The sequence below is a fragment of the Oryx dammah genome, unplaced genomic scaffold (genome assembly GCF_014754425.2).
Source record: "Oryx dammah isolate SB20612 unplaced genomic scaffold, SCBI_Odam_1.1 HiC_scaffold_19, whole genome shotgun sequence".
In the NCBI taxonomy this organism is placed as follows: domain Eukaryota; kingdom Metazoa; phylum Chordata; class Mammalia; order Artiodactyla; family Bovidae; genus Oryx; species Oryx dammah.
The window spans coordinates 63,967,589-63,994,965 of NW_024070203.1; the positions used below are offsets into that span (position 1 = coordinate 63,967,589).

Here is a 27,377-nt window from a genome sequence, read left to right on the forward strand (position 1 = left end):
AGCTGATTACTTTTTTAGACTTTTTGTTTGATTTTTAGAACTCAGACATGAATTAAATAAATATCAGCATAAGTACTTTTATTTATCTGTAATGTTAGACAGCACACCTTGTAGTGGGATCTAGGAACCAAAAGTACTTCCTAATTTAACTAATGATAGTACCAGTTTAGGGATAAGATTTCAGGAATGAAACTCACTCATGTTTGCTATTCAGGGTCTTTTGTGTTTCCATACAGATGGAAACTAGGAATAAAACTACCATATGATGCAGCAGTCCCACGCCTGGACATACACTCTGAGAAATCCACAATTCAGAAAGACATATGTGCCCCACTGTTCACTGCAGCATTATTTACAATAGCCAGGACATGAAAGCAGCCTAAATGTCCATTGAGAGATAAATGGATAAAGAAGTTTTAGTACATATATATAATCGAATACTACTCAGCCATAAAAAGGAATGCAATTGGGCCTTTCATAGTGATGTGGGTTAACCTAGAGTCTGTCATACAGAGTGGAAGTAAGTCAGAAATAGAAAAACAAATGCCATATATTAATGCATATATATGGAATATATAAAATGGTAGTGCAAATTAACATATTTACAGGGCAAGAATAGATACACAGATGTAGAGAACAGACTTGTTGACATAGTGGGGGAAGGAGAGAGTGGGACAAATTGAAAGAGTAGTATTGACATATATACACTACCATGTGTAAAACAGATAGTAAGAAGCTGCTGCATAACACGGGGAGCTCAGCTCAGTGCTCTGTGATGACCTAGACGGGTGGGATAGGAGGTGTGGGTGGGATGGAGGCTCAAGAGGAAGGGGATACATGTACATTTATAGCTGATCTACATTGTTGTACAGCAGAAATTAACAAAACATTGTAAACCAATTATACTCTGGTTTAAAAAAAGAATGAAACATATGAAAGGTTCATTTGGTACTGCTGCTGCTGCTGCTGTCGCTTCAGTCATGTCCGACTCTGTGTGACCCCATAGACAGCAGCCCACCAGGCTCCCCCATCCCTGGGATTCTCCAGGCAAGAACACTGGAGTGGGTTGCCATTTCCTTCTCCAATGCATGAAAGTGAAAAGTGAAAGGGAAGTCGCTCAGTCGTGTCTGACTCTTCGCGACCCCATGGACTGCAGCCTACCAGGCTCCTCTGTCCATGGGATTTTCCAGGCAAGAGTACTGGAGTGGGGTGCCATTGCCTTCTCTGTCGTTTGGTACTACTTGCAACATAAGGAAAAAAAAAAAAAAAGGTAGATGGATACAACATTTATATGTATGTAATCATCCAATCATCAGTCAGTAAACTTTATATTTTATAGTCAGCTTATTAGCCTTCTTATTTTTATCCACAAATTCCTTTTGACATGTAACATAACATATTTGCAAGTATAACATAATGGTAGCCAAAATCTTGCCTACCATACTGGAACACTGAGTATAGGCCTAGTCAACAGACTAAGGATGTACTGAAGAAATTTTGAAGAGAATTGAAGAGATTCATGAATAAAAGTTCAGTTTGGGTAAAGATTTTTTTCTGTCAGTAAAAGATGTTAAAAGTTATTGAAGGATTATGTAATCCTTTCTGGAAACTTCTGAATTTAGGAATACACACTTGTCTTCCAAGGTGACTTTGAAAGCTGTTTTCCAAAGGATTTAGAAATGGGTTAAATGCCTTGTCAAAGTTATTTATTTGCCAGTTAGGATTTAGAGGTTAGACAAACTATCATAATCAATAAAAAACTGACTATAAATTCAGTGTTCTCTTAATACATATTCCAGATATGTAATTCAGAAGAAATATTCTGTAGCAGACAAAAATTATTTAGAATCTCATTTTTACATCTATTCTAATCTTTGGTTTCCACAGATGGAAAACATTTGAATTTGAGTAATAAAATTCTAGAAAACGGAGATTAATATTTCTACCCTTTGGTCTTAAAATACTTTTAAAAATCTTTTTCCAGCTTTATTGAGAAATAGTTGACATACATCAATGTTTAAGGTATACAAAAAAGGTGGTTGAATTTATATATGTTGTGAAATGATTAATACAATAGGTTTAGTTAACATCTATCCGTCTCATATAGATGCAGTAAAAAGAAAGGAAAAAAAGCATTTCTCCGTGTAATGAGAACCTTTAAGATCTACTCTCTTAACAAACATATATCATAGAAAAGTGTTAACTATAGCCATTGCGTCGTTTGTTACACCCCTAGTTACATTACACTCATTTATCTTTTGACTTGAAAGTTGTACCTTTTGACTACCTTCATGAGTATATTTACTAGTATTTCAAACTGTACTATCTTAGAGGTTGTAGTTCCACAAATCAGGGTAAACTTTCTAAGTTACACACAAAGTGAGATAATAAATATAAATTTGGAAATATTCTCGATTACATTTTTCTGAGACGTTCATATATTCTATTAATTTTATGCTATTAAATTACCTGATATACAATGAGATAGCTGATATTAATGAAAAGATTTTTTAAAAGTCAGTTTTTCTTTCTGTTAATAAGAAAAGAGATTGGACATTGAAGAGAAAGAAGGCAGGCAGAAGACACGTTTGCCTACCAACTTTGGAAGGCCGCAAATATTTATACCAGAGTTCTGGAATTTAGAGGATACAGTTTTCTTTGCTTAATCAAGACAAACTGAAAAACACTTATTAAAAGAGTCTGATTTACATTGTTCTATTTTCTGATATGAGTGATCATAAGTTGACACGAAGATGCATCATTATTTGTATTGATAATTGTTCTGGTTTAAGAGTCATGTGTACTACTGTAGTTAGGTGTACTAGTGTTCTGTTTCAGTAGTCATGTAAATAGATGTAGATGCTCTGAGTTAGTATATTTTTTCCAACATTGTTCACATTCTTTCTGTTTCCTGATCCACAAGAACACTAGAAGGTAGGAATCTATTCATCAGTTTGTGTGTGTGTGTGTGTGTGTGTGTATTTTAAACATATGTGATTCTGGTTATAATTGTATGTCTTGCATAAATGTATTTGTTCCTAGGGAAAATGTTCCTAGTGCTTGGAATACCGTTAATTGTATCAATGTTGGTTCAGTTCAGTTTAGTTCAGTCGCTCAGTCGTGTCTGACTCTTTGTGACCCCATGAATCGGAGCACGCCAGGCCTCCCTGTCCATCACCAACTCCCGGAGTTCACTCACACTCATGTCCATCGAGTCAGTGATGCCATCCAGCCATCTCATCCTCTGTCATCCCCTTCTCTTCCTGCCCCCAATCCCTCCCAGCATCAGAGTCTTTTCCAATGAGTCAGCTCTTCACATGAGGTGGCCAAAGTACTGGAGCTTCAGCTTCAGCATCATTCCCTCCAAAGAAATCCCAGGGCTGATCTCCTTCAGAATGAACTGGTTGGATCTCCTTGCAGTCCAGAGGACTCTCAAGAGTCTTCTCCAACACCACAGTTCAAAAGCATCAATTATTCGGCGCTCAGCTTTCTTCACATTCCAACTCTCACATCCGTACATAACCACAGGAAAAACCATAGCCTTGACTAGACGGACCTTCTTCCACAAAAAGAACCCGTAGTTTCTAGTTGCTCTGTCACTTGAATTCAGGTCCAGCCTCATCATTTTGAAATGATCATTTGATTGTAACATGCATATGCAGTTTTCCTCATACTTCCTATTTATGGAGGCACACTTTTAAATCTCACTAATGAAAAATCCAGCACCTTCCCTGGTAGCTCAAGCAGTAAAGAGTCTGCCTTCAGTGAAAGAGGCCCAGGTTCGATCCCTGGGTTGGGAAGATCCCGTGGTGAAGGAAATGGCAATCCACTCCAGTATTTTTGCCTAAAACATCCCATCGACAGGGGAACCTGGCAAGCTACGGTCCATGGGGTCACGAATAGTCGAACACGTCTGAGCCTCTTCACTAGCACCTAATGGAAAATCCTAGAGGGACTGTGAACATTTATAAATCAATGAACAGTTTTGGTCTTGAACTTATAAAATGAACTTATTTTAAAAGGGGAAACTATGTAGTATTGTATTTGAAAATTTAGGGGTGCTCAAAGATCTCAGGATGTAGTTTCTGAGGAAAACAAAGGTAATGTCACCATAATGAATAATTTTTTCCCTCCTCCCACACCTGAGATCATTCATTATATCTACTACTAATAATTTTGCTGTAAATCTTATAAAAACTCAGGTGGCCTGAAAACATCTTTCCATCTTGTACAATAGTTGGATGGCTAGTCTGAATACCCAAATTATAAAAATAGTTGTAAAATAGTCAATGCTCAGGAATGTATTCATTTAAATGTAGTTTATAAATAACAAAAGGTTTCAATTCAACACAATAGTTATTTTCTTGCTTTCCTTCCTTGAGCAATATGCTTAGGACCTAATGCATTAGGTCTTAAGTTTATTTTTATAACCATAAAAAATGGGCTAGTTAGATAATTATTTGTGAAAAAATAGTGACTGTAAGATTAATTATATTTTTACCTAAACTAATTATCTTATTCTACTTCATACATATCATCTTGTAACTATTAATTTTAGAAACACCTCCTGTCCAAGTTAAATTGTTAATGTTTTTTGTTTCTAATTTAAATTGCTATTAACCTAGACTATATTACATGCAAGTACGTGTAATTGATCTTTATAAACACATTTCACTCCTTAAGCCTATAAGGCCATTCTAGTGTTGGCATAATTTACTCTTATCCAAATTTATTTCATGATCATCTCATTGATTTTTCATGTCTTTGTGGTATTGATTGAGAGATGGTTCTAAGAGAGTTTCTGAATTCATAAAACATTGTGTTTGTGTAGTTGTAAAGTTTCTGTAGTTATATCTTGAGCTATTATAGTAACACTGCTCCTGGTCTTCTGGATTTTCTTACGGAAGCTTCTCTTTGTAAGTCAATCACAAAACTGAAGGTACTTAAGTTTGGGGCTTTATATAAATCTTTATATGTGTTTTTTATATTACTAGAATATTTATGTGAGATCTATTGGTCTTAAACATACAGAGACATGCTTTCATGACAAAAAAAAAAATATATATATATATATATCCTTTATCTAGAATCCAAATGTACAACCTAACTTCCATGCTTAAAATCATTCAGTAATGCTAGTTAACATTTTTTGAGGGCATCCTATGTTCCTGAAACTATCTAAGTATTATACATGTATTGTTTTCTTTATGCATCAAAATATTCATGTGAAGTTGGTATAATTTTGCATCTATTTTATAGATGAGGAAACTGAGACAGAGAGATTATCTCAGATTTTTACCAAGAAAAGGCAAGAAACTAGTGGAACCAGGATGCACACAAACTCTGAATTTTACCTCCATTAACCACAGTAGGAAAATACAACCTTCTACATTGATTAAGATTACACGATTGTTTATATAGTCTATATCCTGTCTCCCTTTTCAGCTTCATTTTTAACTGCCCTTCCAAAAACACTATAATATGTTTTACAAAAATGCTCCCCTTTTTTTTCCATAAAAGAAGGAAAAATAACTTAAAACATTATCCACTTAACATGCCAAGCCAGCATACTCACTTTCCCCTTCGTTATTATGAACTGATAAAATATATCGTTTTTTGGACTCACATAGGTTAGTTCCTATGAAATAATTATTTAAATAGAAGACAGCCTTCATATATTGTGATTTTTCTGCTACAATGAAGCCATCTTTTAAAACAACCCCCTCTCTAGCTCCACCCAGAATTTCTTCAGAGCATGGTTGCTTATGTTGCTAATTGATCTTTGCATTTCCAGCATGTGTGTAACACAGTAAGAATATACAATTGGTACCAGTAATTGCTCATGTAATGAATGAATGGTCCCTACCTGCCAGATTCTATTTATCATTTTACTTATCTTTATTCTTTAGACTAAAATTTTATAGGTAGAATCTATCCCTGGGGTTTCCCAGGTGGCTCAGTAGTAAAGAATCTGCCTGCCAGTGCAGGAGATGCAAGAGACACGGGTTCGATCACTGGGTGGGAAAGAGCCCCTAGAGTAGGAAATGGCAGCCCACTCCAGTATTTCTTACCTGGAAAAGTCTGTGGACAGAAGATTCCTGACAGGCTGCAGTCCATGGGGGCACAAAGAGGCAGACATGACTGAGCGACTGAGCACACACACAAACACACATCTATTACTGAGTACTCGGTTTTTCAGAATACTGCTAGGTCAAATGTTAAATAGGTAAACATAAGTAAGAAAATATGAGAATCAGGGTAAACATGAGCGAAGCCTGTGCCACATATTTCTAAACTTACACTGCTACTCGTCAGTGACTTTTTTTTAAAATTTATTTTAACTGGAGGCTAATTACTTTACAATATTGTAGTGCTTTTTGCCATACATTCACATGAATCAGCCATGGGTGTACATGTGTTCCCCATCCTGAACCTCCCTCCCACCACCCTCCCCATCCCATCCCTCAGGGTCATCCCAGTGCACCAGCCCTGAGCACCCTGTCTCATGCATGGAACCTGGACTGGCAATCTATTTCACATATGATAATATACATGTTTCAATGCTATTCTCTCAAATCATCCCACTCTTGCCTTCTCCCACAGAGACCAACAGTCTGTTCTTTACATCTGTGTCTCTTTTCCTGTCTCGCATGTAGGGTCATCATTACCATCTTTTTAAATTCCATGTATATGCATTGATATACTGTATTGGTGTTTTTCTTTCTAACCTACTTCACTCTGTATAATAGGTTCCAGTTTCATCCATTTCATTAGAACTGATTCAAATGCATTCTTTTTAATAGCTGAGTAATATTCCATCATGTACCACAGCTTTCTTATCCATTTGTCTGCCGATGGACATCTGAGTTGCTTCCATGTCCTGGCTATTGTAAACAGTGCTGTGATGAACACTGGGGTACACGTGTCTCTTTCAATTCTGGTTTCCTTGGTGTGTATGCCCAGCAGTGGAATTGCTGTGTCATATGGCAGTTCTATTTCCAGTTTTTCAAGGAATTTCCATACTGTTCTCCATAGTGGCTGTGCTAGTTTGCATTCTGACCAACAGTGTCCGAGGGTTCCTTTGTATCTGCACCCTCTCCAGCATTTATTGTTAGGAGACTTTTTGATAGCAGCCATTCTGACCGGCTCAAGATGTTACCTCATTGTGGTTTTGATTTGTATTTCTCTGGTCATGAGTGATGTTGAGCATCTTTTCATGTGTTTGTTAGCCATCTGTATGTCTTCTTTGAAGAAATGTCTGTTTAGTTCTTTGGCCCATTTTTTGATTGGGTCGCTTATTTTTCTGGAATTGAGCTGCAGGAGCTGATTGTATATTTTTGAGATTAATTATTTGTCCATTGCTTCATTTGCTATTATTTTCTCCCATCCTGAAGGCTGTCTTTTCACCTTGCTTATAGTTTCCTTTGTTGTGCAAAAGCTTTTAAGTTTAATTAGGTCCCATTTGTTTATTTTTGCTTTTATTTCCATTACTCTGGGAGGTGGATCATAGAGGATCCTGCTATGATTTACATCAGAGAGTGTTTGGCTTATGTTTTTCTCTAGGAGTTTTATAGTTTCTGGTCTTACGTTTAGATCTTTAATCCATTTTGAGTTTATTTTTGTGTATGGTGTTTGAAAGTATTCTAGTTTCATTCTATACAAGTGGTTGACCAGGTTTCCCAGCACCACTTGCTTTTGAAGTTGAAATTGTTCTGTCTGAAAAACTTTATTGATAGACATTTATGTTACATGTTGTTATTCAGTCGCTCAGTCATGTCCTACTCTTTGCAACCCCATGGACTGTGGCATGCCAGGCTTCCCTGTCCTTCACTATCTCCTGGAGTTTGCTCAAATTCATGTCCATTGGGTTGGTGATGCTATCTAACCATCTCATCCTCCAGTGTGCTCTTCTCCTGCCTTCAATCTTTCCCAGTACCAGGGTCTTCTCCAGTGAGTCGGTTGTTTACATCAGGTGGCCAAAGTATTGGAGTTTCACTTCAGCGTCAGTCCTTCCAATGAATATTTAGGGTTTATTTCCTTTAGGATTGACTAGTTTGATCTCCTTGCTATCCAAGGGACTCTCAAGAGTCTTTTCCAGTACCACAGTTCAAAAACATCCATTCTTTAGCTTTCAGACTTCTTTATGGTCCAACTCTCACATCCGTACATGACTACTGAAAAAACAATAGTTTTGACTGTAAGGACCTTTGTTGACAAAGTAATATCTCTGCTTTTTAATATGCTGTCTAGGTTTGTCATAGCATTTTTTCAAAGGAGCATGCATCTTTTAATTTCATGGCTGCAGTCACCATCTGCAGCAATTTTTGAACCCAAGAAAATAATATCTGTCACCGCTTCCTCTTTTCTCCCTTCTGTTTGCCATGATGTGATGGGACCAGATGCCATGATCTTAGCTTTTTGAATGTTGAGTTTTAAACCAACTTTTTCTCTCTTCCTTCCTCATTAAGAGGCTCTTTAGTTCCTCTTCACTTCCTGCCATTAGAGTGGGATCATCTGCATATCTGAGTTTGTTGGTATTTCTTCCAACAATCTTGATTCCAGCTTGTGCTTCATCCAGGCAAGCATTTTGCTTGATGTACTCTGCATATAAGTTAAATAAACAGAGTTAAAATATACATTTAAATGTTACATAATAATATGTGACAAGTTTTCTTTAGTATATTAGTTAATACAAGGTACATTCTGTTGAAAAAGTCTGTATACTTAACATTGTTGATTTCTCCAAGTCCTGCAACTAGTAGGCCAGCTCATATTGAATTCATCCTTTATCACCAACTTCTACATTATTCTCAAGCCATTATCTTATAATGATAAATATTAAATGCCAAGTGATAATTCTAACATATTAAAAAAATCATTAAATGTGGTGTAAACCTAGAAATAATAGTTATTTTATATCAATTATTTAGAGAAAAATTTTAAATTGAAGACCTGCAGTATTTTTAAAATAAGATCTTCACTATCATTGAATACAAGCACTGGTCCAAAGACATATGATTCAGTTCCTGTTGATTTCTCTTGCATGCATGCTAAGTCACTTCAGTCATGTCCGATATTTTGCAGCCCTATGGACTGTAGCCTGCCAGGCTTCTCTGTCCACAGGAGATTCTCCAGGCAAGAATACTGGAGTGGGTTGCTATGCCCTCCTCCAGGGGATCTTCCTGACCCAGGGATCAAACCTGTGTATCTTAAGTCTCCTGCATTTGCAGGAAATAAATCCAGGATTTTTGGTTATTTTCAATAAATTTGTACATGGGTTGTCATATCAAATTCATAAAGTGTTTTTTTTTTTCATTTTTACATAACAGTCTTACTGGGAGTCTTAGCAATAATTAAACTTTCTTCTTCCCCCTTTCTCCCTATCTCATTGCATTAAGGACTTACTAAAATCATTATGGAATACTATAGTATATATTCAAAATGATCAAATACAAATGTTATGATTTACACCATTTTCTCCTTCAGATTGCTTTGTGAATAAAATTGGAAAGAATATTTTTGCTTACAAATAAATTTTTGAAATTGGAGGACTGAGGTTTTAATGTTTACAGCTAGGGTAACTGCCCACAGTAATTTAATAGCATATATAATTAATTCTGTGCAACTTTTGATGTGGATTTTTCCTTGTATTCATTTCTGTTTGTTTTTGGCTATAGCACTTAATTCATTGAACCAATTCTCATTAAAAAAGTTCACTCAAAGAGCATCTTTGATAGCCAGAGACATAATTTTACAAAATTTATACCCTTAAAGATGAAAATGACCCAATATGTTGATTGGCTAAGCTTAGTCAAGCAGGAGAGAGCTGTTTGAAACATTTTACAAATACCTTTTCTTTGTTGATTCCTGCAAATAACCTACTGGTATTGTTACTTAGAAAGCAATGAAAAATAATAAAGAAGACATTTTTAAAATACTGAATATAATCACTCAGTTTTGTAAATTTACAAAATGACATAAATATGAACTGCAGTTTTTTAAAGATATTTCTGTTTTATTTTCTTTAGTGCATGTGAAATAATTGAATGCAAAAAAATGAGAGGGGTTGTTAATATATGACTTCTCTTTCTTATCTAATTACTTCATTACCTTACTTCCTTCCCTGAGACAATCTTATTAAAGATTGAAATATGTTTTTATACCCCCCAATTCTCTACTAATTCTAATTATCTACTAGATTTTATTGTTATTACTCAGTCACTCAGTTTTATCTGACTCTTTGAGACTCCATGGACTGTAGCATGCCAGGTTTCCCTGTCCTTTACTGTCTCCCACAGTTTGCTCAAACTCATACCCATTGAGTCGATGATGCCACCCAACCATGTCATCCTTTGTCACCCCCTTCTCCTCCTGCCTTCAGTCTTTCCCAGTATCAGGTTAAAGGAAAGATACATCCATCTACTAGATAAGTGACGTTATTATTTGCATTCCATGGTGGCTCAGACGGTAAAGCATCTGCCTCCAATCCGGGAGACCTGGGTTCAATCCCTGGGTCGGGAAGATCTCCTGGAGAAGGAAATGGCAACCCACTCCAGTATTCTTGCCTGGAAAATCCCATGGCTGGAGGAGCCTGCTGTGCTACAGTTCATGGGGTCGCAAAGAGTCTGACATGACTGAGCGACTTCACTTCACTTCACTTCATATAAGTTTTAGAAATGCAGGAATATATAAGAAAGTGCATAAAAATCACCAATAATTTCATATCAAGAATCTTAACTACTGCTAATATTTCACATATTTCCTTTTGGTCATTTTTCTCTGTGATTATTTGCATATAAGAATTTTTAACATGCAAAATTATTATTGCATAGTCTATAGAGTTTATATTATGTTTTAAGTTAAAACTCTTTCATAAATATTTTGCTATATATACATACATTATGGAAAAAAATCTCTCTTAAAAATGAGTCTCATTATTTTGTGGCATCACTGTGCAATATTTTCTTTATCCTCCCAGAGGAGAAAATCAACACTTAGGAAAATTAGTTTTTTATGTATATGACCCTGACTAGAGTACTTGATTGAAAGAAAAGAGAAATGAACATGTACTGAATTTAGCCTTCTTAGCCAAAGTGATCACATAAATGACCTTAATGGTAAAGGATAATAAATGTATTGTTCAGAACATCCAATATACTACTTTTCCTTGTTCTAAAGTAAACTCCCGGAGTTGATGAGGCCTGGCATGCTGCAGTCCATAGGGTCGCAAAGAGTCGGACACAACTGAGTGACTGAACTGAACTGAAATGAACTGAAAAGGAAAGTGAAATCATATTGACCAGAAGTATATGTTTATATCATAACTGTTCTATTTGGTTAATCATTCTTAGAAAGCTTTCTATAAAATCATATGAATTTAATATAAGACCCATTAGTTGATGTTGAATGAGATGAAAGTAAATGTAACACCATTTTTGTCTTTTCCTGGATTTCAAAAGTTATATGGAAAGTGAGACATTAACTCTTAAAATTTTAAAAGTAGGTCACAATTTAAGGATAACTTAACTTTCCTGGTTCTATAAATTCAAGATTACAAAAGATCAAGAAACGTGGAGCTTGACATATGTTTAGAGACCTAGCTAATTGCGGCACCAGCATTGAAATTCTAGTCTATATGACTCAGTCTCCTTTAGGACTGCCTCAAGTGCATTCCTAAATGACCAGTTTACTCCTCGTCTTTACTACCTTACTTCCCAATCTAACTACAGCTCTACCCAGTCACTGCTTTTATTTACTTTTCTATCCTTTAATTTGTACCTACTCTCACCATTATGTTATTAGATAAAATTTCTTCCATTTGCAAAGGCAGATATTTTTATTTATTAAGAAATATAATAGAATGCTCCTTCTTTCTTTTTCTATTCATTCATCTTTACGAAGAATGTTTATTGAGTGCTTCCTTAAGACTGTGTGCTTTAAGTTACCCTTATGAAATTTATATTCTCAGAAGGGGATAAATATTGAATAACTAATTACATAATTATTCATTATTAATTTATGTCAAGTGCAACAAAGATGATGGATGGGGTGGTGTTAAGTATGATGGCATCTATCAGAGAGAAATAACATGGTCAAGGAGTGAAAGAATCTACATGATATTGTCATACTTTTTGTTGTTATTCAGTCACTAAGTCATGTCCAACTCTGCGACCTCCTGGACCATGGCATGCTAGACTTTCCTGTCCTTCACTGTCTTCTGGAATTGCTTTCCTGAATCTTTGATGCCATCCAACAATCTCATCTTCTGTTGCCCCCTTCTCCTCCTGCCCTAAATCTTTCACAGCATCACGGTATTTTCCAATGAGTCAGCTCTTCACATAAGGTGGCCAAAGTATTGTTATTCTTTAGAATTTAGGTTTTAATGCTTTTTTAATAAATGATTATATACCATGAATATTTATAATGAGTATATACATACGCACATAATGATTTTGGAGTGGTGACTGCTTCCTCTCATCCATTCAGATATGTATTGCATGCATGCTAAGTTGCTTCAGACATATTCAACTCTTTGCAACCCTGTGCACCATAGCCCACTAGACTCCTCTGTCCATGGGTTTCTATAGGCAAGAATACTGGAGTGGGTAGCCATTTCCTCCTCCAGGGTATCTTCCTGACCCAAGGATTGAACCTGGGTCTCTTTCCTCTCCTGCATTGGCAGACAGGTTCTTTACCACTAGCTCCACCTGGGAAACTATCAGATATGTATTAGATTAGCTCAAAATGTGAACTATAGAGAAATAGATAACAAACATTGGCTTCTATTAAAGATAAAAAGGTTTTTGATAGTAATATATTCACATGCTTAAAAAATGTTTTGGCAAAAACATCAAACAATTGTTGAGCTTTTAAATGAATAATTTTAGAAATAAGGCCATTTGCAGAAACATGGATTGACCTAGAGATTATCATACTAAGTGAAGTAAGTCAGAAAAAGACAAATACTGGATGGCACCACTTATATGTAAAACCTAAAATATGACACAAATGAACTTATCTATGAAACAGACTCAGACATGGATAACAGACTTGTAGTTGTCAAGAGAGAGGGAGGGTAGGGTGGACAGAGTAGCAATTTGAGGTTTGTAGATGTAAACTATTTTATAAAAAATGGATAAACAATAAGATCCTGATGTATAGCACAGAGAACTATATTCAATATCCTGTGATAAACCATACTGGAAAATAATATAAAAAAGTGTATATATATATATATATAATATATATATAATATCTGAATCACTTTGCTATACAGCATAAATTAGCACAACATTGTAAGTCAAATATACTTCAATAAAAAATGCTAAACTAAATGAAACATTTTAGAAAAACATTTTACTTTTAGTATGCTTTTATTTTTTATACTGAAAAGTAAGTTGTTAATATAAAAATAATGGAAGTGTTTTGAATTATCATCTCCATTTCAGAAAAAGGTATCAAGTGATATGGACAAGATAGCAAATATTTTTTTAGTCATTTTACTTAGAATGTTTTACAAATATAACTCCATTTTATTATCACAGTAAATTATTATTTTTATTTAGCAAGTTTCTTTTTAGGAATTTTTACTTGTGTCATAGAAGATGTTTAGGCTAAGAATTAAAGAAGAGTTTAGGTATAATCACACAGCTAATTAATGGTTGGTGCCATGAAAATTCAAATAGTTCTATGGTGTAGTTACAAAGCACATTGCTGTAACCATATACAGTTAAATATTCAAAGAATATCCTTAATGTCTCAGTGTAAATCTAGTTTTAATGACATCAATATTCGATTTTGGTAATTTAGGCATGATTTAAGCATTTGAAAGTTACATTTTACTGCTAATTATTCTTAGCTATTGGTTTGGATTCCTGTCCTGAACCACAGACTCCTAGCAGTGGGATTAAAATTGGAGACAGATACATGGTTGGTGATGTAGTATCCTTTCAGTGTGATCAAGGCTATTCTCTTCAGGTAGGTCTATTTTAAAATTTTAGCTTTGAATTTCATTACCCTTTCAGAATATTTTAGCAAATTAATGATTAATAATATAGAAGTTATAAAACAATACTTATCTCAGGCTGCATAATTTAACATTATTAAATCAAAAGGTATTCAATATGTCAATGAGGTATTTGTGAGAGAAATTGCTGGAATGGACTAAATTGTTTTGTTTGCAAGTAATCAAAGATGATTTTGAAATCAAAATAAATGTTTCTTTTTCTCTCTGTACACATAAGATGTAAAAATTGAACTCCTAGATTTTCAGAATTTCCAAATAAAAATGAAAGTGCTACTTAAAGCATTAAATAAAGCTTCCATGATAATAAATCCCCCAGAGTCATAAAAAAATGACCACAAATAAGTTTTGCTAAAACTATAGAGTTACAATGTAAATTATCAATTTATGTGTTTATATTAATCTTTTGCAAGTTTTTTAAAGGGTCTGAATTTATGGCCTCATAAAAAATCTCCCTAAAGCATAGACCTATTAAGAAATTAAGGAAAAAAAATGAGACAGAAACTATTTCACAAGTTAAATCAATAAATTCTTTAGAGGAAATAAAATTAAAAATGAATGATTTATAGTCTTTAAACTTTTATCCCAAATTATTAGTCTCAGTAGAACATTAAGTTTTTCTAGACTCTATATAAATTTAATATACCTTAGTTGACTTTTCATATTTTTATAAAAGAATTTTATAATCATTTTTATCTATCTCACCTTGAATATTACAGCACTTTATTGTAAACCACTATATATATGGCCATTTCCCTTGTGTAATTATTGCAGTACCTTAGTAGAACGTGTTTTGGTAGAACAATGTTAAAACAATTTTAATGTGATATAGAGTCTTAATTTTTCTACCAAAATCTTATTTTTTTTACATTTTAACACAAGTATATGTAATTACCTTCCTTGTTTTAAGTCACACTAAGATTTTCGATAGTATTGAAAATATTACAATGCAATATATTGTTTTCATAAGTATCATTCACTATCCTGTGTTATATTTAGACTTTTAAAAATGTTTACTGAACTGCTCTGTCTTGTTTATATAGGGCCATTCTCATATTACATGCATGCCTGGACCTGTAAGAAGATGGAATTATCCAATCCCAATTTGTTTGGGTGAGTTAAAGAACTATAAATTATTTATTAGATATTTTAAAGATACACCTTGTATATGTTGTTTTCAAACATAAAGTTTGCTTTTTGCAGGTTTTATGAAAATTATATTCCCAGATAAATGTTTCAATTTTTTTTTTTAATTTTGAAGTTTTACATTTTTTGGTCCCAAAGTAATTATCAATGTATGGCTTAAAACTACAAATTGAGAAACGGTATTAGGTTTTCTGATTCCCAGAGAGTTTTCTCAGTATAATATTGTAGAACTACTCATATCATAGATCAGGAAAACAAGTAAATATTCTATTTCTTACTCTCGAGCCAAAATAGGTAAGAAAGCTAGAGTCTACCAAAGGGAGCATGACACCCCATGAGATGTATGATGTATCAAAAGAACACTTGAAACTTTGAAATTTGAACCCAAATATTTACCCTGATTTAATGCAGCTTCCAGTTATTTCTATCCACCTTAATTTTTTTTGTTTTTAAGATTCTGGTGTCTGTATGCTACCATTAATATTCTGGGCTCTATAGAGTATGAAAAGAAAATGTGAGTTATGATTTCCATCATTAAAACATGATTTGTAGAAATAAATGAAATGAAATAGGAGAGGGATTTAGTGTTTAATGCCATTGACTACCTGATGGAATTTAAGAAAGATGAGAATGGTGGTGACTGAAGTCATTGGGAAATATAGTCAGTCAATAAAATTTACAAAGGGTATTGAATGGCAGATGTAATTAAATGAATGAAGAAGATTACCCTTTCTGAGTAGGAAAAAAATAAAAGAATTGGTGTGACCTAAATACCTACCAATTTACACTGAACAAACCTGTAATATATTAGTTTCCTTGGGCTAGTGTAACAAAATGCTATAGACTAAATGACTTCAACGACAGAAATTTATTTTGTCACATTCTAGAAGCTACAAGTTCAAGGTCCAGGTGGTGGCAGGGTTGTATTTTTGGAGTACTTCTTTCCTTGACTTGTAGAAGATGATCTTCTCCCTGCATCTTGACATGGCCTTTTTACTGTGAGGGAGCTCCCCGATAGTACACCGGTACTATTAGATTAGAGCTCCCTACCCTCATGACTTTATTTAACTTTAACTATCTCCTTAAAAGAGATATCACTTATCTCCAAATGCAGTCACATTTGGGAGTTAGGGCTTTAACATGTGAATATTAGGAGGACACAATTCAGTCTGTGATGCCTATGTGCCATATGCACAATTTTTGTTAGAGAGTACTGGAAATTAATGTTTGAGTAAAGATGTCTTTTATTGACAATAATAAAAGCATTCAGACTTTAGATTGGATGACAATTTTGGAAGGGTTTATTTCTTTAGGTATTATAAATAATTTATGCATGTAATACCAGTTACAAATTGCAATATACATATAGTAACTATTACAAAAAATTATATATATACAGATAATGTCATTTATGTAAGTGTTATGAATATGGGATATGTATATATCCAATTAAGTATAAAATTGAGATGATAAAGATAAAAATAATATATATATATTTTGCTGATATGAAAGCAGAGAGTTTTGGTCTTTTATTCATTACTGTCCTTTACTGCCAAGAACAGTTAGTATCTTAAGTACATATCCAATAAATATTGTTTAGTGAACAAATTAAAGTTTTGGGATTCTACAGTATGTATAGGTTTTATAATGTCTTTCTTGACATTCACTTAGAAATATTTTCTCCATCATAGCATGTTTCCAAAAATTTTATTTTTTAAATGGCTTTATAGCACATCAGTTCAGTTCAGTTCAGTTCAGTCGCTCAGTTGTGTCTGACTCTTTGCAACCCTGTGAATCGGAGCACACCAGGCCTCCCTGTCCATCACCAATTCCCAGAGTTCACTCAGACTCACGTCCATCGAGTCAGTGATGCCATCCAGCCATCTCATCCTCTGTCATCCCCTTCTTCTCCTGTCCCCAATCCCTCCCAGCATCAGAGTCTTTTCCAATGAGTCAACCCTTCTCATGAGGTGGCCAAAGTACTGGAGTTTCAGCTTTAGCATCATTCCTTCCAAAGAAATCCCAGGGCTGATCTCCTTCAGAATGGATTGGTTGGATCTCCTTGCAGTCCAAGGGACTCTCAAGAGTCTTCTCCGACACCACAGTTCAAGGCATCAATTCTTTGGCGCTCAGCCTTCCTCACAGTCCAACTCTCACATCCATACATGACTACTGGAAAAACCATAGCTTTGACTAGACGGACTTTAGTCAGCAAAGTAATGTCTCTGCTTTTGAATATATTATCTAGGTTGGTCATAACTTTTCTTCCAAGGGGTAAGTGTCCATAGCATAGTCTAATTTGTATAGTTATTCTCTTTTGTTAGCTTAGTTTTTTGTCTTTTTGATATACGTTTATACACCTTTAGTTCATATTTATACATTTATACACATTTCTTTTAAAGTGTTCTTCACATGCCTTCTTGCAGATATCTTATTGTTTACTTAGGATCTTACATGAGTAGATTAATTTTGTTATTGAATAACTATTTAAAAATTCTACAAATATCATCAAATTGCTTTAGAAAGTTGTATCAATTTAAATATCACTCAGTTATGATATGATAATTTCCATTTTGCTGTATTAGTAGCTTCGGTTATTACTCTTAACAAATTGCTTAGTTTTTAGGTAAATATTGTGTTTTGATTAAATTTATATTCCATTGAATATTGTTAACAAGGAAAGTATTAGATGGAAGTGATATTTCAATAAAATTAAACTAGAAATTTTAAATTTATATAGGCTAAATTTGTATGAAACTGTATTAAATACTGATCATATTTTGATGTGCAATGTATCTACATTTTAATTTCAGCTAAGGTGCAATAGCTTTGCATGGCAAGTATATTATTCTGTTTGCTTGGAATAGTAATAGGCCCATTATAAGAACGAAATGAGAGAACACATTAAAATATTTAACACCAAACCTGAAATACACAGGGTGTCCACAGTGGTATTATAATGAGAAATGTGCAACAACTTAAGGGTCCAATAATGGGAAAAGGGGAAGTGAACATTATAATGGAATATTTAATAACATGAACAAAGTTTACAATATGTAGTCAAATATAAAAAGGCTTAAAGTGATTCTCAGTATCATCCTGTTTTCTTTATATATGTAGTGTATAAACACACATGCATGAATGTATGCTTTTCTACAGAGAAATAAAGAATTATAAAAGTAAACAGGTTATCTATAGGTAGTGGAATTCCAGAGCACTGTTATTTATTTTCTACTCAATTTTTATATTTTATAAATTTTGGACGGTAAACTTATACCATATTTGACAAAATGTTAGAATTGATATCATGGCTATATTTTAAGGAGAAACTGAAGGCAAGAGGCTGATTCAGAGAATGCCTTAAAACTGTAGTCATCAGGCCTCAAGGTTACAATCTCATAAACTGAAAAATAAACAGTCTGCCAGATATTGTGGTAGAAGAAAGGAAAAATCACTTGAGATTTCTACGTAATAGAGATAAATCTGAAGGAATAATCAAAGATGATTTTATCTTGGAAGACTATGCTGTTGTTGTGTCCTTAAGAGAAAAGCATATAATAGGGTCAAAAGAGTCTCCTATGAAACGGCTGGTGAAGAACAGTGTTGTCATTAAGGCCTAGGTGTGCATGAGCTTGCAGAGTCACTGAGAAAATAGGCAGGGGTGTGGACCTGAAGGCAGATGCAGTGTTTGTATTCTTCTTGTTTTCATGGTTTGTTACTATTTTTCTTTCTCTTTCACTATCTGTTTTTTTGTATTCTTTCCTTCTTCCTTCTCTGATTTTGAGATTTACACTCTAGCAATGTGGGCAATGCAGAGGACAGGATTTTGAGATCATTTCTAAAGAGATGGAAAGTAGCAGAATTAGAGGGACAGGGAGTAGCTCAAACACTTGAGACTGTGAAGGCAAGAAAGCAAAAGAGAGTCCTTATGTTCTTTCACTTAAAATTCAGAATAAAGCAAAACAAATATACAATCGCATTCTTTCCAGGAACTTTAAAAGTACTTTTGATTGGCCAAAATATTGTCTCTATAATTTCCAATTATTGGATTGTGTAATAAATATATGTAGATAATCAAATTTTAGGAAAATTAATTGGTAAACATTAATGGTTTATATATGTTGAAAACTGTTCTGCTTTAAAGATGGATGAGCTGAGATTTGAGAAGGATGGAAAATATACAGGTGTATTACACAGTATAATTACAACTTTTAAAGAAAGGTTGACATGCAGATTAACTACAAGGTTATATGCCGGGGGCCAGGGTGAGGAACTCCGCCCATGGCAAAGGTTATGAGGAAGGAGGCTTGGCATACGCAAAGGCGTAATCAAGCCTCAGGAAACCCCCTGTTCCCGAGCATCTACCCCAAAACCAGAGTCTGTTTTATGCTCTCCCCCATAACCGTTTCTCTCAGAAAAGGAGTAAATGTGCAGCTCCAAGGCAATAAAAATTCCTGGGCGTGACAAGAGTGTTTCAGCTTACGACTCCTCTGAATGTTATCTAGCCCACCTGTATAGGTTCGTCTGGCCACATGTTTGTTTACAGCCTCCCAACCTGAGAGGCATGAGATGTTTTAGACTTACTAAAGGCAAATTCTTTTGGGGAGTTAGAAATTATTAGTATAGTGGGTTGGTTAGGAATTATATTGGTGAAGGGTTTTTCATTTGTTGTGCCAATAATTGCTAATTCCCTACCCTGGGTGTGACAAGGGTGTGTCAGGTCAAACCTCTCTGCTGACAGACTAGCTTGTGTGACAGGATTATCCATACTCCTGCCACTAGCACATGATTGTTTACTACCTCTCAACCATAAACAGCACAGAGAGTTTTGGAGTATTTTGAGAGTCTTAATTAGCATAGGGCTTTTCTCATTGTTGAGTCAATGATTGCCACCAGGCCTCCATATCCTTAGGCACCTGGGAATATATTAATCAATGTATTTGGACTATAGAAAAGGAAATATAGTAGTTTTTAAGGTTAGCAATACTAGACTTTTTGAGTTAATGAATTTTCTCTTTTGTAATAGATCACTGTACTTTATTATAAATCCCTGTGTCCTTGCCATGTAAATATGTAACTTTATCACTATCTTAAGACTAGATAGATCTTAAGGGGAGCATTGGTGAAAGGATTTTCATTTGTTGGGCTGATGTTTGCTGCTAAATCTCCATATTCCCTGCCATTATAATGAATATAACTAGCATATAGGAGAAATAAGTATTAACCTTTAAGATTAATCCTGTTAACCTTGGGTTAAATAAATTCCTTTCTTGATTGTAACTCACTACACCCTCACCCTATAGGAATGTAACTTTATTTGGAGGGTGGTGCCTGGTTTAAGAAAAAATACCCTTGGAAAAAATAAGTTTTTTGGTTATCAGAAAGAAAGGATCATAAAATGTCAGCAGGTCTCACTCATGGCCAGAAGATAATGTAATATCCCTAAGACCTTTTTTTATACATTTATGTGAAGCACCTGATTTTGATAAAGGTCAGGACTGCTGACCCCCGAGTGACTCTGTATTCATCCCTATGTGTAACAAAAGGTATATAAGCAAACCCAAAGTAAAGGAATCGGATCAGTTTCTGGAAAGACTGATTTCCCCATGTCGCTTCTTTCTTGCTCCCATTTCTCTGGCTGAATTCTCATCTAGATTCAGCCTCCTTTTCTCGACTAATTCTCCTACTACACTATCCATTTCTAATCTCTCTATATATCTGTAATTAAATATATATTTTTCCAAGGACGCCGACGCTGTCCCCACCTTCGAATTCCCTGGATCCACCGGGGCTGGACCCCGGCAGTTATATATATCCCCTTAGTAAAATCTGCTTGATACATAATTTATTCAGCTCACATAGCTAAAGATAGCTATCAAACTAGCTACCAATATCACATAGAACATTGATAAACTTTCTACTGAATTTGCCTTTATGATCTATAAGCTGAAGTTTGAATATATCTATTTGTTGCTGTTCATAATAATGAATGAAGTTGCAGGTACTTGTACAGGTAACTTTCTAACCTGATGTGCAATCATGAAACCTGATTCTTCAACCAACAACTGAGATGTGTACTTTAGTCCTTCTGTGACAAAAGGATAAAAATGTACACTAAGAGGAAAGAATTAGCTTCTAGACTGCAGTTCTCTTATTACATGTTAAATAATTCTATATAATCATGTAAAATTAAAACGGGTAATTATCTGTTCTTATAGTTTATGGTTAGCTCATCTATAATAAATCAGAATAATAGGGACGCTAAAAAAGTATAAATTTATCCCAAAATTCTCAAATATGAGGGCATCTTTTTACTTATGTTATACTCTCCTATTTTTTATCTAGATTATTTTAGGATAAAGTGAGGCCATATCTTACAGTCCGTGAATCCCTTGCATATTATGAATAGAAACCAGTATTTTACTTAAAAACCTGTAGCCTCCTCACAAAAATAGGAAAACAGGAAGACTGGGAAATGAAACTCTCCTCACCACAATACTTAGAATGAGTGTTGATGGCTTGATTTTATTCTAAATTGTATCATCTTTTGAATGAATCAAAACATTTCTAGATGTACTTTGGATCAGAAAGGTACTGCTCACTATGGAAAAGGATCTGTGCTTCTTGTTTGATTGTATTCACTGCACATGAACTACTCTGTTCAGTAATTGATTTAGCTTGTATTTACAGCTGAGGAAAGAAATACATTATCCTTTTATGTATTTTACAAAGTGCCTTCCCAATTGATTATATTTGAATACTGGTATGTGGTGAATTAGATTGAAAATATTCAAATTTGTATCAGTTTTAACTCAGAAACTTGATTCATACTCAAAATGATTTCAGTCTCTTTTTAATACAAAAAGTACTTTGGCTTAAGTGGGACCTCAATTCTCTTGCAGCTCAGTGTGGTGGTGCAATGTCAGATTTCAGTGGTGTGATCCTCAGCCCTGGGTTTCCTGGAAACTACCCCAGCAGTTTAGATTGCACGTGGACAATAAAGCTGCCCATAGGTTTTGGTATGTATATTAAAAACACATGAAAGAGTTTTTTATATTATTAATTCATCCTTTAGAAAATATCAAAGTGCAATAAGAGCTTAATGAAATATTCACAAATTATAGTTTACTTTGTGATTACATGTGCTTCACTTGGAGTTCTTGGATAATTGAAAGAATATGGGCATTTTTAAATTTCATAGGTAGTTGATAAATAGATAAACCATGATATTTTCCAGACAATATGTATGAATATAGCCTGACTTAGATGTGTGTAGTAGTGATAAATGCAACATGATTTTCATGTATTTTGTTTTTGTAACTCTCTTCTGCTTATTGTAGCCAAGTAGTACATAGAAAAATTATTTTCTGGTAATCTATTGAATGTAATATTCATTGTAAATAAATAAGTTTCATACATTTTAAAAGTAGTACAGTTTTTCTACTGTAAGATTTAAATACCCATGTTGATGTAATAATACCTTTCTAATTCTAATAATTCCCAGTGTTCATATATATAATACATTTAATAATAAATTATTTCCCTCTTGTATCACTAACATATTCTCTTGCAGCTACTTCATATCCCACTAGTCTATAAATGCATAAATAGCAGTGTTAGATTGGGGATAGATTTATTCATTAAATCACAGTAGAATAACATGTAGATACTCCTTGAAATACAAACCTAGTATATTTAGAGTTAAGATATTCTGTATTATCTCACTTATTGAGAGTGAAAGTGAAAGTCGCTCAGTCATGTCAGATAGTTTGTGACCCCATGGACTATACCAACCATGGAATTCTCCAGGCCGGAATACTGGAGTCGGTAAACTTTCCCTTCTCCAGCAGATCTTCCCAACCCAGGGATCAAGCCCAGGTCTCCCACATTGCAGGCAGATTCTTTACCAGCTGAGCCACAAGAGAACCCCAAGAATGCTGGAGTGGGTAGCCTATCTATTCACCAGCAGATCTTCCCAACCTAGGAATTGAACCGGGGTCTCCTGCATTGCAGGCAGATTCTTTACCAAATGAGCTATCACAGAAGCCCAACTCACTTCTTAGATGCTTCATTTACCCAATGGTTTTCCAGGTCGCGCTGGTGGTAAGGAACCTGTCTGTCCATGCTGGAGATGTGAGATGTGTGGGTTTGATCCCTGGGTTGGAAAGATCCCCTCGAGGAAGGCATGACAACCCACTCCAGTATTCTTGGCTGGAGAATCCCATGCACAGAGGAGTCAGGTGGGCTATGGTCCATAGAGTCGCAAAGAGTCAGATACAACTGACTGCATGCTGCATGCATGCATTTACCCAAAAGCATCAATAGCCTCAGAATAGTAATTCATTAAGAACGTTTTACATAAATTAATAGAAACTGATAGTTTTGGAACTCTATACTGAGTATGTACATATCATACTCCAGGTATTTTGCTAAGTGCTGGGGATAGATGCATGGTAAAACAGACTATGCACTTTTCCCAGTTGAGTTACAGTTATGATGAGGAGACAGATAGTCAGATATGCAATTGCAGTGAAGTAAATTAAAGAGTACAGGATTAAGCTTAGTACAGACATCCAACCTAGTCCAGGAAATGCAAAAAAAGGTTTGCCAGAGGAAGTGATGCCTGAACTGTAGCTTTAAATGTAAGTAAGCCCAGAAAAGAGGGTCAGGCTGTGTGGAATACAAAAGAAATTGTAGGTAAACAGAATGACATATGGAAAAATGCAGATAACAAAGCTAAAGAAATTCAACAAACTTGTGCACTATGTGACTGGTTTGAAGTTTGGGGAGAATAGTAGGTCACTGAGAGAAGAATGCTGCAGAACTTTCTAATGATAATTATTTTAGCTCCAACATAGGAACACCCTTTAACTTGAAGTCATAGCCAAATTCTATAACTTTTGATGAAAGTGAATAGATGAATACTTGATTTGAAACAGTATGTTTATTCTTATATCTTTTACTAGCTACTTAAGAGGGCTCATCCCATGTTGCTTATGGAGATAAGTGAATTATTTTAAAATAAATTATTAGATATATTTGCAGTAGTATCATATCATCATAGTTCTTGTTAATGCTTCATTTATTTTAAAAATTGTTTATTAAAACTTAAAAAGTATATGCATCTCTTTCTCTGTTTTAGAAATAAAAACAGGAGACTGTTTCTGATTTGATTACGTTTAAGTTTTCCACTGTTTTCTTTGATATTGGTTACCTCAATATTGGTTCTAATGTATTTGACAAATAATTTATAAACATTAAAATAAAATTGAATACATATAAAGTTAAAGAAATATTTTTCTCATGTCTATGTAAATATTATTGATAATATAATGTGTGAAAAGATTACTGTGGGGAAATTTTTAGAAAAATACGTACTTCTTGTAGCTTCACATATTAAGATAATCATGTTCAAACTTCTAAGAAGATTTTCTGTTTATCCAGAATGAATTTAATATTTTAAAGCATATTTTCAGTATTTCCCAAATTTATTTGTTCATAGAATTCTTTTTCCATGTATCAGAGGATTTGCATATAACTGTTTCCAGGAACAAAATATGATTTGACTTGAAAGCCTCACTAGTTATTAAGGACAACAGCTCAAGAGCCAGAGTATCTGACTTGTAATTTCAGCTCTTTTAGGATATTATGTAAAGCTTAGAATAATATTGAGCTTCCCTGTGCCTCAGTTTCCTCATTTTCACAAGTAATCATGAGCATGAAATGTTAGCATATAAAAAACTTAAAATAGTGCCTTGTGAAAGGAAAACACAAAAAATATCAGATTTTATTACTAACAAGTTGAAGAATGGTAGTTGTGAAAACAAAACGTAAAATTCAATAAAAATTGAATATTAATTGAATTAGGGGAACATACCTCTTTAAGGTCACCAACTCAATGGACATGAGTTTGAGCAAACTCTGAAAGATGGTGAAGAACAGGGAAACCTGGCATGCTGCCATCCATGGGGTCACAGAGAGTCCGACATGACTGAGTGACTGAACAACAACCTCAATGAGACTTTTATTTTTTCTACCCCAAAGGCATTTCACTATCCCATATTTTAGCTATGTTTATAAAGAAATTATTTTGTAATATAGCAAATAACAATGACCCCTAGATTTTATCACAAATATAATATAACATTTGGCATTATCTTCTGACAAGAAAATACTAAAACAGCATAATGAAAATTACATGCCTCAAAATGATATTTTGAAGAAGTTGATTTATCCCCTGTATGTGACTAATTTCTAACACAGTCGTGAAATCTGATTATGTTAATATATAAAACTTTGCGATCGTATTTTGCCCTCAAATTGGCCTTTTACAAAATAAAAATTATTGAGTGGCTTTTCATCTTTAAGAGTTGATTGATCTAATTTTAAATGGTATTAAAGAGCAAGAAAGCTACTTTCTTGATTAGTTTTGCTATGGTGACAAGTAGTAAAATGAGATTTTCCCATGTGACAAATTGTGGGCATTTGAGAGCAGTATTCTATTACTTTGAACTATAGCAAAGCTAATTGTTCTGAGCAGACAGCAAACCCATGGCCCAGATCTTGACAGTATGCCTCTCAACCTAAATGGAAATATATCTTAACAAATTAATGTGAGTGTGTGTGTTTGTGTATATGTATATGCATGCACTTAATTTGGTAAAAAATAAATAAGTAGCATAATGTTTGTTTTCTTCCTTAGGTGTCCATCTGCAGTTTGTAAATTTTTCTACAGAAACCATACATGATTATTTGGAAGTAAGAAGTGGATCCTCAGAAACTAGTACTGTTATTGGGCGACTTAGTGGTCCTCAAATACCATCTTCCCTGTTTAGCACAACCCATGAAACCAGCTTGTATTTTCACAGTGACTATTCACAAAACAAACAAGGGTTCCACATTGTATACCAAGGTGAGCGGAATAATACAAAATGAGAAATTATTTAGCCTCTAGACAGCTATTAGCAATCTAACTCTTAAGTATTTCCTAAGTTGTGTTTTAGAAAGAAAAAAGGAGCCTAACCAAGACAAGCTTCAGTTAGGAAGAGTTTTAAATAATGCAATTTTCAGGCAACCAAATGTGGGGAAATTATGTATTTTTGAGGCCTTATAAATACTAACCATGAAAAAAGTATTTAATTCATTTTAATACACAATAAAATAAAACAAATCAAGGCCAGGCAGTCAGACAGGACATGGGGAAATGTAAGATTGAGTCTTTGCTTTCATATCAAAATGAGTATATTGAAAAGATATTTTGTGGTGCTCATCTACTATATGCAAAGTTATTCTTTTACTTTATAATGAAAGAATAACATAACATTCATTGATATCATTCTACTGCTTTGAGAATATGAAATAAATAAATACTTTGTCAGTCATATTATATTAGGCCTATTTCCAATATAAGTCTGCTGCATGACCTTGAGCATGAATTTCATCCCTTTAGAATATAAAGCTTAGACTCTGGAAGACCTAAGCTTAAATGTGGATTCTCTGTGTTAGGTCTTTTGTGATGTAGGGCATAAGTTCATTTTTTCATTTTCATGATAGAGTTAGTAAGAGTACATCTCAGATAAGCTGTTTTGAACTTTGTGATGAAATGATTGTAAAATATTTACCATGTTGGTGCTCAGAGGTTAAAGCATCTGCCTGCAACGCAGGAGACCTGGGTTCAATCCCTGGGTCAGGAAGATCCCCTGGAGAAGGAAATGGCAACCCACTCCAGTATTCTTGCCTGGAGAATCCCATGGACAGCAGAGCCTCATGGACAGCAGAGCCTGGTGGGCTAAAGTCCATGGGGTTGCAAAGAGTTGGACAAGACTGAGCGACCTCACTTTCACTTTGTATATCATTAGTAATTATTTAGTGTAGTTTTTGTTTTGGTGTTTTCTGTTTTCGCTTTTTACTGTCAATTCAGATCTTAAAAGTCTGAGATTTAAAAGTAAATATTTAAGTTATAATATTTATTCAAACAATGCAGTTCCAGTGATTGTAATATTCAATCAAAAGTAACAAACTTTAATTATATCACTGCCTTAATTATTAAAGGATTTAATGATCATATGATTTTTTAAAAATTTAATTCAAGTTTTTCCTGATTTCTAGTTGATTCACAAGCAGTTGATACTTTTGGATATGAGCTCCACCAGAGCAGAGATCTTTGTGTTGTTCATTGATGTGTCTCAAGTGCCTAGAAGAGTAAGAG

At 34.3% G+C, this 27,377-nt stretch overlaps 1 protein-coding gene across 3 annotated transcripts in view; it reads left to right on the forward strand.

The window, feature by feature from the left end:
- The window catches only part of LOC120878903 (CUB and sushi domain-containing protein 3-like), a 1,427,768-nt gene that overhangs the window by 1,274,529 nt on the left and 125,862 nt on the right, over positions 1-27,377 (forward strand). For all 3 annotated transcript variants that reach the window (XM_040261811.1, XM_040261812.1, XM_040261813.1), the window contains 4 exons: positions 13,859-13,977; positions 15,067-15,136; positions 22,072-22,188; positions 25,872-26,081. In XM_040261811.1, the coding sequence (XP_040117745.1) occupies positions 13,859-13,977; positions 15,067-15,136; positions 22,072-22,188; positions 25,872-26,081 (516 nt within the window). The remainder of the gene's footprint in view (positions 1-13,858; positions 13,978-15,066; positions 15,137-22,071; positions 22,189-25,871; positions 26,082-27,377) is intronic.